The 10,747-nt window shown below is 41.8% G+C and overlaps 2 protein-coding genes across 3 annotated transcripts; one reads left to right on the top strand and one right to left on the bottom strand.

Moving 5' to 3' along the window:
* The first annotated feature begins 807 nt into the window (after positions 1 to 807).
* On the top strand, positions 808 to 3,085 carry LOC114431841 (D-beta-hydroxybutyrate dehydrogenase, mitochondrial). Of its 2 annotated transcripts, XM_028399497.1 has the most exons (5): positions 808 to 1,278; positions 1,370 to 1,782; positions 1,968 to 2,120; positions 2,200 to 2,333; positions 2,720 to 3,085. In XM_028399497.1, exons 2-5 carry the CDS (start codon positions 1,434 to 1,436, stop codon positions 3,083 to 3,085), a joined length of 1,002 nt encoding a protein of 333 aa, XP_028255298.1. In that variant the 5' UTR covers positions 808 to 1,278; positions 1,370 to 1,433. The 2 variants fall into 2 exon arrangements, with proteins under 2 accessions (XP_028255298.1, XP_028255299.1); XM_028399498.1 differs by lacking the exon at positions 808 to 1,278 and having other exon boundaries at positions 1,290 to 1,782.
* A 2,094-nt stretch (positions 3,086 to 5,179) lies between these two features.
* Positions 5,180 to 9,566, bottom strand: LOC114446257 (neuronal acetylcholine receptor subunit alpha-2-like). The gene is made up of 9 exons (XM_028421760.1): positions 9,387 to 9,566; positions 8,017 to 8,168; positions 7,866 to 7,910; positions 7,676 to 7,785; positions 6,942 to 7,161; positions 6,072 to 6,574; positions 5,586 to 5,997; positions 5,374 to 5,510; positions 5,180 to 5,232 (listed from the first exon to the last, which is right to left on the bottom strand). Exons 1-8 carry the CDS (start codon positions 9,442 to 9,444, stop codon positions 5,385 to 5,387), a joined length of 1,626 nt encoding a protein of 541 aa, XP_028277561.1. The 5' UTR covers positions 9,445 to 9,566; the 3' UTR covers positions 5,180 to 5,232; positions 5,374 to 5,384.
* Positions 9,567 to 10,747: the final 1,181 nt, after the last annotated feature.

Genomic DNA, 10,747 nt, shown 5'->3' on the forward strand with positions numbered 1-10,747 from the left:
GGATTTGTGTCTGTTGTTTTGAAAAGGATATATTTCACAATTACACGTTGACGTAAGAGATGAACTGTGCCAAGGGTGCAACACTGTGGGGCGCCATATATATTCATCATAAGTACAATTTTATCTTTAGAATGCATCAAAACGCGAAACGTATTGGGACCAGCCAGTGACGACAGCGGCACAATGTGAAGTTAGGCTTCTCCGGACCGAGCAAGCGTGTCTGATTTTCTGTTTGAAAAGAATCTGTCATACTGAGGAGCATCCTGACGTGCTCAACTCACATGGAAATCTGCTGTTTTCATTATCCAGCCTGCTGGATAATGAAACCAACCAACCATTTACCAAACCAACTTCTGTCTGCTACAGTAGAAATAAGGTCAGAGCTAATGATGACATGAAAAAGATCAGAAAACCTGTTGTTGTATAGTCTGAAAATCAGCTTGTTGAATGTTCCACTTCTTCAGTGCAGATTCTTACACTTGTTAATCACGAAATGAAAGTGATGCCACGACCTGATGTTTATTTATGGTTTAGTTTTCCTTGTTTTGGGTTTTTAGTTTAATCTGTGTTTAGTTATTGTTCTAGTGTTTTGTTTAGTTCTTGTGTCTTGTGCTTCCTGTTTTACTTTGATAGTCCTGTCCCCCCTGTGCATTGTCTGGAGTTTTGCTTCCTGTGTTTTCCCTCCTTGTGTGATCACCTGCCCTGCCCTAATGTGTGCGACCTGTGCCTCGTTGTCTTCCCTGGTCCCTTTGTATATAGTCTGTGTCTTTCCCCCCTGTCTTTGCTAGTTCGTCTCGTCTGGTGTAGGGTTTGTTTCTGTCCATGTCTCGTCCTTGCCATGCCATGCCATGCCTTGATCCTCGCCTTCAATGCCATGTACTTCTGCCTGACCTCAGCGCGCTCCAGGTAGAAGCCTTGTTCATGCCTTGTTTTTTGTTGCCTTTCTTGCCTTTTTGCGCCATGTGCCTGTTTTCTTAATCTAACACGCAAAGTGTGATTTTTAGTTAGTGATTTTGTACCTTTGCTCTGACCACACTGAGTGAGATTTTTGGTTTTTGAATAAAAGACTGTTTGAATTTTTAACCGCTCTGCGTTCTGCACCTGTGTCCGCTCCTCTGACAAACCCTGACAAGTGATAAACCTGTATTTTTATACATTTATGTCATCAGATAAGAACACTTGCCTGTGTATGATGCAGTCCTTTTCCTGGTCTGGCCTCTTCCTAGAAGACATTTTGAAACATGTAAAGGCCTGTATCCAGATTCTTTTATAACAAAGGTGTCTTTTTACTCACATGGAAACCTGAACTAATTGTTAATGGAAGCGATCAGGCCTCACAGTGAACTGCTGCTGCTGCTGTTGTGAATAGGTATATAGTGGTTGGTGGGCAGGCTGAGCAGACAGTCCAGTGAATCACAGCAGCTTCCACCAGCATGAACATCCTTTTCTTCCTTGGCCACATCATCGGTATCCTCCCCATCTCCACCGTCCTGCTCTTTCTCCTGGCAAGGCTGGTTTCCCGCCATAGATGTGCGCAGGACGGCCACGGCCGCGGCGTGCTGATAACAGGCTGTGACAGCGGCTTTGGACACCAGCTTGCCCGCTGTTTGGACAAAAAGGGCTTTGTGGTCTTCGCTGGGTGTTTGTCTCCAGAAGGAGCTGGAGCCCAGTGCCTGGCTGCACAAAGCTCCAGTAATCTGAAAATCCTCAAGCTGGACGTCACAAGCGATGAAGAGGTGCAGCGGGCCAAAAAGATGGTCCAGGAAAACCTGCCAGAGAAAGGTAAGAGGTTCAAAAAAGTAAGTGTTTTGCTTTTCCAGGTGACATTTTTATCACATGAATTCCACATGATTTTCTTCTAGAAAGACAATAAATGCTGCAATAAAACCAAATTAGTTGTTGTTATTGATAAACAATTTGTGATATCTACCTGTAAATACAGATGTTTTTAATCTTTTTTTTTTTAGGCCTGTGGGCAGTTGTGAACAACGCTGGGGTTTCTGACTGGGCTGAGATTGAATGGAGCACTACTGAAGATTTTCGCTCTATGCTGGACGTTAACCTGTTCGGCTGCATCAGGACCTCCATCGCTTTTCTTCCTCTGGTTCGTGCTGCCAAAGGTAAACTCATCAGCTCCCTTCACCTCACCGTGTCCTCACAGCTCTGATGTTACAGATAAACGTACTGTACTCTCTCCAGGTCGAATGGTTTATGTGTCGAGCATCTTCGCCTTCTTTAACTGCCTGAACATGGGAGCCTATAGCGTGTCCAAGAGAGGCCTGGAGGCTTTTGCAGACTGCCTACGGGTGGAGATGGCCAGTTTTGGAGTGAAGGTACAGATGCTGGAAAACCACTGAAAAATTCCTGTGACCCTCTTGAGGCATGAAGCAGAACATTCAGGGAAATGTGCAGCAGATAATGAAGGATGCCTGCAGGGAAACAGGAAGAAAACAAGCTTTAAGAATGATTTATTTAATGCTGTATGAAACCAACAAAAGTAAACTAGTTTGATTTTAATTACACTGCCCAGAGATTAGAAATGTTTCCTAATCTTTGAGCCAGGAGAATGTTTATTTTATCAAATTAACACACTTCATATTTACTGTATGAGTTCAGATCTGTGTAAACTCAAAAAGTGCAATAAATCTGTCAACAGGAATGTTTTAAGCTTTTAAAATGTCAAACTTAAGTTTGTATTTTAACAGTAATTCACCCTCAGGTCAGCATCATCCAGCCTGGTAATTTTGGCCGTGCCACAAACATCCTGAAGGCCAAAACTGCTTCCGACATCTGGGAGAAACTGGACGACGAGCGGAAGAAGATCTTCAATCGGCAGTACATGGAGCTGGCCAATGACTACTTCACATCAACGTGCCAGGCCGGCTTCAAGGACACAGACCTGGTCATCGACTCGATGGTGCACGCCATCGTGTCTGCTCAGCCGAAAGGCAGATACTTGCTGGTCTCTGCAGTGGACATGTTCTTCTTTAGGCTGTTCCCATTTCTGCCCACCGCCCTCACTGATGCCGTGTTCTCTCTCAGCTCCATGTACGCTAAAAGAAAAGAGATGCTTTATGCAAAATAAGGAGCAAAGACGAGCACTTTCTGTCTGTTGGTGTTAAAAAAAAAAATAAAGACAGATGTTTATCATGACCAGTTTGTTTTTCTATTATTAATAATGACTTTAGGCCTGCCCCAGTAAACAATATCTCACAATAAAAACACATAAATGAATACATTAATATGATGAGTATTATCTGATAACTTAATGTGTTGGTCAAAGATCAGTTAAAGAGAAAAAATATACAAAATCCTTTCTGGGTTAATGGGCTTATCCTCTCAGAATAATGCTGCTGTTCCAGTTTCTTAATGGCCTGATTGGTGATCATACACACAAATAGGCGTGTAAAGTTTTATCTTTTAAAATGCAGACCACTGTGCCTTTCTGTAACACTTTTTTTCACCTCAGATGCCATTCATGGTGTTAATGATCTGCGTGTAATGACAGTGGTCCAAACAACATAATAGTGTGTGTGCGTTGGGAGGATGGAGATGACTCTAAGCTGTATTACACTGCTTTGACAGTCTTTAACACATGCACTCCCCCTGCGGCAGTTTGATTCTCCATGGTTCTTATTTCCACTCATAAGCTCGCTGTGTGGCGTGGAAAGTTGAAGGAAAGATCAGGCAACATCTGTGCCACCCTGCAAACTTCTCCCTCCTTCTAAAGTGTCTTTTTTATGACAAACCTCCTTTCTCTAGCTCACAACAACAACCTCGTGAACTATTATCACTCAAATCTCACTTTTAACATTTGAAAGGCCAATTTGCACACATGGTGAGAGAACAAGTCCTGTTTTATCGGAATTTAATTTCATTTGAATGGTGTTATCCCTGAGTGGTGAGTCAGGTGAAGAAATGGGACTTTTATCCCATGGGAAATCAGACAGTGAGGGAGCTGCGGCAACAGGCGGCTGATACGCAATTGTGTATGGTGAAGAAGCAGACTTCTCCAACATGCTGACTGCCACACATCCTATCTAAAATATCCCATGTGTGGGCAATTTGACTCTCTCCTGCCCTTTGCTGAATGTAAAGCTTTCACTGTGTTTACAGAGAAAGTGATGACGCCGTATGCACTTACATCACCCGGCAGCATCGCTGGCTTTACACATTACAGCTCGCTCTGTGTAGAAATCTTCTATATACAATATATAAGTAAATGAGAGAAATTCTACTGATGAACGATTTCATGTGGACTAAAATCATTTTTTATGAACTAAAACATCTTATTTATACTAAAGAAACAGAGATTATATAACACATCTAAACTTTTGAATACGTTAACCACCAATAAAGCCACTAATTGATACCATTACACAGAATACAAAGAGGGATCATTGTGCTGAACAACATGAATGTAAACAGATGATTCACTGTGGCAACCCCTAACGGAACCAGCAAAAAGTAGAAGATGAAGTCAAAGAGTCATCACTGTGACCATCCTTCTAAATCATGTGTGTCGATGCTGACTCCAGCTGGTAAGAACACAAACTAGTTTTCAAAGTGGTGAGCTTATGTGGGACATTTGAACAGTTGTTGTCTTGCTGAGAAGATCAATAACACTTTCATCCAGCCTGCTATCTTAGCTTAGCATAAAGACTAGGAATAGGGGGAGTTAATTTGTTGGCTTCAGGTTATCTCAATGTATGAGATTTAATGAATGAGGACCAGAGACAGCTACCTTAATGCACTATAACTAGCCAATCAGTGCCATCATACTCACACATTTTGTGGCGATTTCTTCTCCTCTCTTGTACTTCTTCTGTCTCTCTGCTTTACTGACAATCAGACAATATCAGATGAATTTAGATTTTTCTCCCTCACGTTATTTTCTAATCAGTGTGAACATCCACTTACCTTGATTTAATCACATCAGATCTTTTCTCACTCAGTAATCAGAGCTGATGACCTGTTAACACATAGCATTTTCATCAGACACCAGGAAAAGAGAAAGAAAAGAGCTTCAAATCTGAGGCAAAAGAAAGTTTTATTTGAAAATGAACTTTTTTAGATCAACTTCGGTTATTTTTTTAACATTATTCTTTAGATTAAAGGTAAGAATTTAGTAAAAGCATTGAAATTCAGCAAACATTTTTATTATAAATTAATTATTCATATGATATCTTGCTTTCCAGCCTCTTCACTGTAAAAATCTTCTGTTTTTCTGTTCTGTGTAAAATGTAAATGAAATATATTTTCACATTTTTGCACGTTTCCAGGACATCTTGTACTTCAATATAAGTATGCTCTCTTCTCTGTTCCTCTGGATACTTTATCTTTTACTTAATTTATGATTCATTATTTTAATACCCCCTTTGTTGTTAAATCATTCCAGAGAGCCAAGGAGGAAGGAAGAGTCCAACAGTCCCCAACAGACAAACAATAATAAACATCCACAGGAAGATCCGGTCTACAACCATGGCAACATACTTCCAGTCCTCCTTCACCTGCAGAGACAAAAATCGAAGATCAGACTGCAAAGGATAAATCTGAATATATGAACAAAAAGAGAGGACACTTGCCGAAAAGTCTGCGTCTTCTGCTCTCAGATGCTCTGCGATATACGTCACCCCCTCCATGGCTGACAGCACAGCAGGAGATAAGGCGAAGGCTGACTCATGCTCCGCAGGAGGGGTGTCCCAGTCCAAGGTAAATGTGGAGCGTCCCTGTGGAAGGAGGGTGTAGCCCAGAGATTGAGGAGAGGGAGGAGACGTGGGGGAAAACCTCTGCCGACCAAATCTCAGCACGCGGTCTGTGTTTGCAAATGCGTGCAGGCCGCAGTAGTCGGTTTCATCACCAGCATCAGACTGACTCCAACCATTGTCGTTCTGGTAACCATGGAAGTCGATGTCTGACTCCTGAGTGAGCCGTGTGGATGTGCAGTGTAAGGGGCCTGGAGTCCGGACGGTGAGGAGCTCATTAAGATGGCGGCAACTGAGAAAACAGGAAGGAGTTTTGTAAAGTGTCACAGTGAGAGAACTGAGGTGGTTTTTCTGCTGTTTTCTCACCGTACAGGCTGGAGATCGTGGTGCGGCCGCTTCATGCACAGCCAGCGCGGCACCACGGACAGGAACAGCCTCCGGACCCACCGAGGCATGCTGTGTGTCTCTGACGAGCGGTGGTGCACGTTCAGCACAAACACAGTGATGATGATGGAAAGCGTGACAAAGATCATGGTGAAGAGCAGGTACTCCCCAATTAGTGGTATGACAAGCGACGTGGATGGGATGATCTCCGTGATAAGAAGCAGGAAGACGGTGAGCGACAGCAGGACAGAGATGCAGAGCGTGATCTTCTCACCGCAGTCCGAGGGCAGGTAGAAGACTAGAACGGTGAGGCAGGAGATGAGGAGGCAGGGGATGATGAGGTTGATGGTGTAGAAAAGAGGGAGGCGGCGGATGACGAAATAGTAGGTGATGTCGGGGTAGATCTCATGGCAGCAGTCATACTTCTTGGTGTTGTAGGTCCCCACGGCATTGACGATCGCCCACTCTCCACTCTCCCAGTAATCCTGAAAATTAGACTCAAACACAAAAGTGTAGTAGTTCTGGGTCACATTTTTAATTCTCACATGCTGAATTAAAAACATCACAATCACTGTGAGCACCCTGAATTATCGTTTGGGAATGTCTTTAATGATGGTGTCAAATCCTCTACAATTTAAACCTGGAAAATGAGGCATCACTTTTCCTCTGCTGATCTTGTGCATGTTGTTTTCTCAAGAACTTAAAGTTGCAGAGAAACACAAGGCTGAGTAACTAATTAAAAAGTGCTCAGCTGGCATCCCTCTGCATGTGTGAACTGTAAGATAAGAGGCAGTGAGCAAGGATCACAGCAGAACAGCCTGGAGGAAAACAGTCACAAGCCCAATCTCACACCTTCAGGTCCACAGTGTTCTCAAAGGGTTCCAGGTCGATCTTGGCACGGTCATACGTCCACGACCCGAACTTCATCTTGCAGCTCTGATGGTCAAAAGGAAAAAAAGTGACGTCGATGGAGCAGGAGGACTTATAGATAGCAGGCGGCACCCAGCGGACGCGACCAGTGTGGAACAGCTGTGCCTTAGTCATGTGGGTGACGGCAAACTCTCCATCAGCACTGCAGGAAGAGAGACACACAACAAAAGAAACATTACAACTAATTAGTTTTCAAACTCTGAAAGTAAAACAATAAACCTGGAGCTATGCCAGTTCACACCGGCAGCGATTAATAATTGATGACTGAACGTTAACGACACACATTCATGATGCAAGCCCGTTTTATCTACACACTGAAGGAGGAGAAAGTTTCATCTCCATCTAGACAAATTTTAGAACTAACACTTCCTGCTTAAGGCCCTGGGGAGGAAACTCAACTAAAACTGTGTGATGCAACATCAGACTCATTTATTCAACAGGATCATTTGCATGTATCATCAATTGATATGCAGAAACGCGGCGAGCAGCAACCTGCCCTCCTTAAACACTCTTCACTGGAGAAGGACGCTGTTATGTCAAGTAGGTAATTGATCACTACAGATAATCTCCCACTCCGCCTACAGAAAGTCGCCTGCGTCCTTCAGTGTCTGGAGAGAAACTGTGCACTAAACAACACAGATGTGAGGATTTGTTACTTGTTGTACAGCACGATGTCAGGCACCCAGATAAGCTCAGATGGAACCCTGATGGATGTCACGTTGTCAAAGTCAGAGGGGCTCCACTGCAGCTTATAATCTGTCCACTCCTGAAGACAGACACGCTTGTTAGGACAGTTTTAAAACAAATATCAGCACACTTCGATCGTTTTATTTGTTTCTTGCACACCTGTTTCAGCCACACGTTTGTGGTCATCATCTGATTTTTCTCGTCCTATGTAGGAGTCAAAGAAAGGAGAGAAAATTTGGAAGAAAGGATCATAGAAAAGGGGAACACTTAGAGAAATAAGTCAGGGCATTTTATGTGTGATTGATCTCACCACATCAATCAGCTGTGCGATAGAGAGGCCAAACTTGACAATGACCACGTCTGTGGTGTTCTGTGCCGGACGCGTCCACTTGCTGTAGCCTCCAAACAAACTCCTGAAAAGCTCATCCTCAATGTGAGCACGAGGCCAGTGTTCAGACAGCACTGCCAGAGAGGCAAAAACATAGAACATATTCTTACTGAAGTTAAGAAATATTTTTCATAACCTGACAATCCAAAAAGTTACTATTAATGGTTTAAGTTTGGGGTTTGGAGTGTCTGCTCTCTTCAGCACTTTCCCTACACTGAAAGCTTATGTCTTTCTCCCCTTATGTCTGATTTGTCTCCTCACCTTTCTCTCCCTCTGTTACTTAAATTACTTAAAGGAATTCAGCACCTTTTTTTCCTCTGCTGAAACCACAGCCATAACAGCTGAGACAGGAACTGTACCCACTCTCTGGAGAAAAGCAATTACCTGAACTGTATTGTTCATAAAGTTTCAAAGATTAGGAGGATGTGATCTACTGCACTTGGATTTAATTTTATGTTACACACAAGCCTTTGGAGATAATTGAACTCGGAGGGAAAACTCAGCACTTCATGCTTGAAATAAACGTCTTTAGTTCCTGCTTTTTGACCTTTTGTATCAGATGTGATGTGATTTGTCTTGCAGGATACATGAACATGTCCACTCTCTCTCTCTCTCTCTCTCTCTCTCTCTCTCTCTCTCTGAGCACACAGTCTTTAAAACTCTGGCTGCAATCTGGCATCGCCAGCAAGTAATTTAGGATTAGCCAATGCAAGAAACAGCGAGCCAACCGCTCAAACTGTGCAAGTGTATGCAATGCCAGTTTGTCTGATTATATTGGCTATTTATAACCAACACAATTATGTCTCAGGTGAGGCTCTGCCTGTGAAGACTGTAAATGTATGTTCAAGATTACTGCTGCATTAAATTTCTCTCATAAAGAGCAGCTCAACACGACACACTGTAATTAAAATACACTTTGTTTAACAAGGTATAATTAAATTTTAATTAAGTCTGCTTGTTTTTATGGAGTTGATTTCTGCTTGGATCAGCAGAATCACTTTTGAATATAAAAAGAGGGGCTTAGTTATACGGATACTATCCCTAATAACATGTTGATTTTAGTTTATTATTCATTTTAGGTGATAAATTAAAATGATAATTTTTTACTTACTATTAAAAAAAACTGATAGTAATTTAATGAACACAAGATTATTTCAAGACAGATGAACAACCTTCAGTTACTCAGAAATCTGACACATTCTTGTGTGAAAGTTTTTTTAATAGAGTAATTAGTAACTGATATCTAAATTGTAACTTGCATGAATAAAGCTTAAATCTATGTGAGCTCTTACCGGAGTTGATGAGGATCCAGCAGCAGTAAATCGGTGTCAGATCTCTTTTCTGCTCCATTTGAAACAAACGGATCCAAACCCACACGAAGCTCCGGTTTGCCTCAGAGGTGTCCAGCCTTTGTGTCTCCACTGCTCACCTCCAAACTGTCTGCCCCGCTGTCTCCAAAACAGCTGGATGGATTTCAGTCACAGCCTCCCACCACCAGCATCGCTGAGATATCATGTTCCTATTGGAGCTTTCGGTGGCTGTATGCCAATATTAAAATAAGTAATATTTACCCCCAAATACATGTTTTGGGGTTCCAGTGGTTGAGATTTACTCTACAGAATCTTTTAAATAAGTGCAGTTAAGAAGACGCACTTTATATTATATAATGTGGCCAAATTAATAGGGCTACTGAAGTGAAAAACCAAAGCTAAATATGAAGCTAGCAGCTACCTAGCTTAGCTTACGTTGAAAAATGTTGACTATTATTCTTTCCATTGGTTACTAAATAGGGCACGCAGACACTTCTGAAAACTAATTATAAGAACGTATTTGTAATTAGGCAATAAAAACTACAAGATAAACCTGAAAAATCCCGGCTGAACCCAAGTAGCTAGCTTACTTCGTATCTTGTGGCAACTCCTGCACCGCTAATTTTGAATCCAACTCTCAAAAATGTCGCAAAAATGACCGACAAACTTATCTAAAATCTCACTAACAAACTCTTACTGTACTTATGTGTTTTGTTTTCACATAGAAAAACATATATTTCGAACCAAAATGCTTTTTAAAACACTAGCTAGCTAAAAAACTGCCGGAAACTCCGGTGCACCGCCATAAAAACGTCGACCAGAAACTTCAACTTCAAATTAATTTTAAATCGTTTCATCATAACACCTTTTTATATTTAAGTTAATCGTGACGTTCTGAAACAAACTATATAGTGTACATTAAATGATACAAACAAAAAAACTCTTACTACAGCTGTAGGGTTGTTTCCGTCTCCATTCATCATTTATGCTGTATTACGTAATAGTCCAAACCTGTGACACGTCTCACACACTGAATAAATTAGTAGGGTGCTACTAAAAATGTAATATCATTAAGGTTTGAAGATTTTCTTACTGTCCATTGGTCACATTGGCTCAACTTCACCTAACTCCTCCCCATAACTTTTACTTTCTCTTAAGGCTGATTTCAACATCTTTAAAAATATTTTAATTAGAGGATGCTGCAGCTGTCCGTGGTGCTAAAGCTGATCTATAGACAGGCATCACAGCGTCATTATCCTAAATTAACCCCCTTTTAGTAACTCTAAAACAGAACCTGTGTTACCATTCAGTTCAGATTAACATAATAAAAAGTCACCACAGGG

The sequence above is a fragment of the Parambassis ranga genome, chromosome 2, assembly GCF_900634625.1.
Source record: "Parambassis ranga chromosome 2, fParRan2.1, whole genome shotgun sequence".
NCBI lineage: Eukaryota > Metazoa > Chordata > Actinopteri > Ambassidae > Parambassis > Parambassis ranga.